General features: G+C 60.3%; 1 protein-coding gene across 1 annotated transcript; it reads right to left on the bottom strand.

Moving 5' to 3' along the window:
* Positions 1 to 362: 362 nt before the first annotated feature.
* PTF1A (pancreas associated transcription factor 1a) lies at positions 363 to 1,714 on the bottom strand. The gene is made up of 2 exons (XM_037165474.2): positions 931 to 1,714; positions 363 to 565 (listed from the first exon to the last, which is right to left on the bottom strand). The coding sequence occupies exons 1-2, from the start codon at positions 1,712 to 1,714 to the stop codon at positions 363 to 365; spliced, it is 987 nt and encodes a 328-aa protein (XP_037021369.2).
* Positions 1,715 to 2,133: the final 419 nt, after the last annotated feature.

Here is a 2,133-nt window from a genome sequence, read left to right as displayed (position 1 = left end):
CTTTTAGAAAAAAGTGTAAATAGCATTTATTAACATCGCTTAGAAATAAATCATATCTCGCAATAAATTAGCACGAAGTTTCCTGGACAGGGCTTTTCCAACAACGTCCTGCCAAAGGTGCTGGGGGGGGGGGAATCATAGACTATTGCATATTCTTTTTAGAAAATCAGGATAAATTATATAAATTATGTATTTAAAAAGAGAATCTATTTCATTACCTGACAGCACAATAAATAGATAAATAACAAACAGGTGATTGCCATTAGAAAAACGTGATTCTTAAGTTACATTTACATTATGGATATGTACATGTACAATATGCACAGAGACAGAATCGGATCCTCGGTCGAGTCTGGGCTTTCTCAGGACACAAACTCAAAGGGCGGTTCGTTTTCTATGTTGTTGAAGGAAGATTTGCTGTTGAGTTTTCTAGGGTCCTCTGGGGTCCACACTTTGGCTGTTCGGATAGTATTTTGTTCTTTGAGTTGTTTTTCATCAGTCCATGAGAGCGAGTGTCCCGCGAGGGGAGGGAGGCCGTAATCCGGGTCGCTGGGGGAGGGGGACCCTAAGGGGGCGAGAAGAGAAAACAGAGGGTGAATACCCCACCCTATTCCCAGCAGAGCCCTGCAGTGCTGTAGGGTCCACTCCCTGGTGCCTCGACAGAACAGGCGTCTTAGGTTACATGAGAATGACCCTTTTCCTCCAGTCCGCAAGCCCCCAGCGCTCTTTCCCTAGAATCCCAGGAGCTACGTGTCCATCCGGGTCGTGCGCCCTCTGAGCTGAGGTTAAAGTGGCCGAAAAAACCCTAACAGACGCCAGCTCGCGCCCAAGGTCGCTGGCGCCCACGGACCATCTGTCCATCCGTCGGTCGGCTTGTCAGCCTGTTCGCCCAGTCCCCGTCTCCCTGAGCTGGAATGCGCACACACTTACGGGTGCCCCGATGGCAGATGATGACCTTCTGGGCCTGGCTCCCTGGGCTGTCCCCGCCCAGGCGTCCGCCACCACAGGACCCCCGGCCGCCCCCCGCGCCGCCGCCGCGCAGTGGCAAGTCGGCCTGAACCAACTCGCTGAGGAAGTTGATGTAGCCGATGGCCAGGCGCAGCGTATCCACCTTGGAAAGGCGCTTTTCGTAGGGCAGCGTGGGGATGTGAGAGCGCAGCCCCTCGAAGGCGTCGTTGATGGACTGCATGCGCCGCCGTTCCCGCACGTTAGCCGCCTGTCGCAGCTGCTGCAGCTCCGCCTCCGAGCGCACCCGCCGCCTCCGCCGCGCCGCGGCGGCCGCCGCAGCCCCGCTCAAGCCCCGCAGCTGGGTCCCCGGGGACAGCACCCCAGCCCCAGCGCAAGGATAGGCCAGGCACGGGGGTGGCGAGCCGGGCGAGTAGGGGAAGCCTCCGGGGGGCGCGCCAGCCTCGCAGCAGTAGCCAAGGCCACCACCTTCTGGATCGCCCGGGCCCCCGGAGGGCGGCGGGGCGAGTGCGTGCGGGGTGGCCGAGGGCGCGGACTGCAGCAGCAAGCACGCCCCGTCGCGGTAGCAGTATTCGTGCAGCTGGTGGCTGAGGAACTCCACCTCGGCCTGCTCGTCAGCCAGCAGCTCATCGCCATCCTCTAGAGGGTCGCGAGAGGACTGGTCGGTGAAGAAGTCCTCCTCGTCAAAGTAGGGGGACGGGAAGGCGTCAAGGCCCCCGGGGAAGTGCTCTAGCAGCACCGCGTCCATGCTCTGAGCCGCCGCGGGCTCAAAGGAGGGATTGGTAGCCTGAGGTGGTTCTCTGGAAGTTTGACGTTGCAGTTTTTGCTTCTCTGGCAGCCCCCCTCTCCGTTTCCCGGCTCTTTGAGCTGGAAGCAGTGGGGACCGCCCGCTGGCTCCCCGCCCCCGGCCTCCCTGGAGTGCCCACGTCCACTGCGCTCTGGCGCTCGCGCTACGCTGGGGAGGGCTGTGGCCGACTTGCTGCAGCTGAGGGCCGGCACGCGAGGATTCTTATAACTACATCCACAGGCGCGTGCCAGGGACCCGCGGCGCCAGCCAATCACCGAGCCGGCGGGGAGGGGCAGGGGGCCTGCGGCTGGGGAGAGGACCAAGTGGCTCTTTTCGGGTCGGGAGCTCAGAGGAAGGAGAGGAGGCGGAGTCTACTCTGC

This window comes from Artibeus jamaicensis, unplaced genomic scaffold (assembly GCF_021234435.1).
Source record: "Artibeus jamaicensis isolate MK-2021 breed Jamaican fruit bat unplaced genomic scaffold, CSHL_Jam_final contig_867, whole genome shotgun sequence".
NCBI lineage: Eukaryota > Metazoa > Chordata > Mammalia > Chiroptera > Phyllostomidae > Artibeus > Artibeus jamaicensis.
The sequence above is the reverse complement of the archived record's forward strand: the minus strand, read 5'-3'. Positions and strand labels throughout refer to the sequence as shown.

What these genes read in the sequence shown, in the direction of transcription:
- PTF1A (XM_037165474.2), bottom strand. Translation starts at nt 1,714, where the DNA reads ATGGACGCGGTGCTGCTAGAGCACTTCCCCGGGGGCCTTGACGCCTTC. An exon ending in CATCTGCCATCGGGGCACCC is followed by an intron (nt 566 to 930) that starts GTAAGTGTGTGC and finishes TCGCCCCCTTAG; the next exon opens with GGTCCCCCTCCCCCAGCGAC.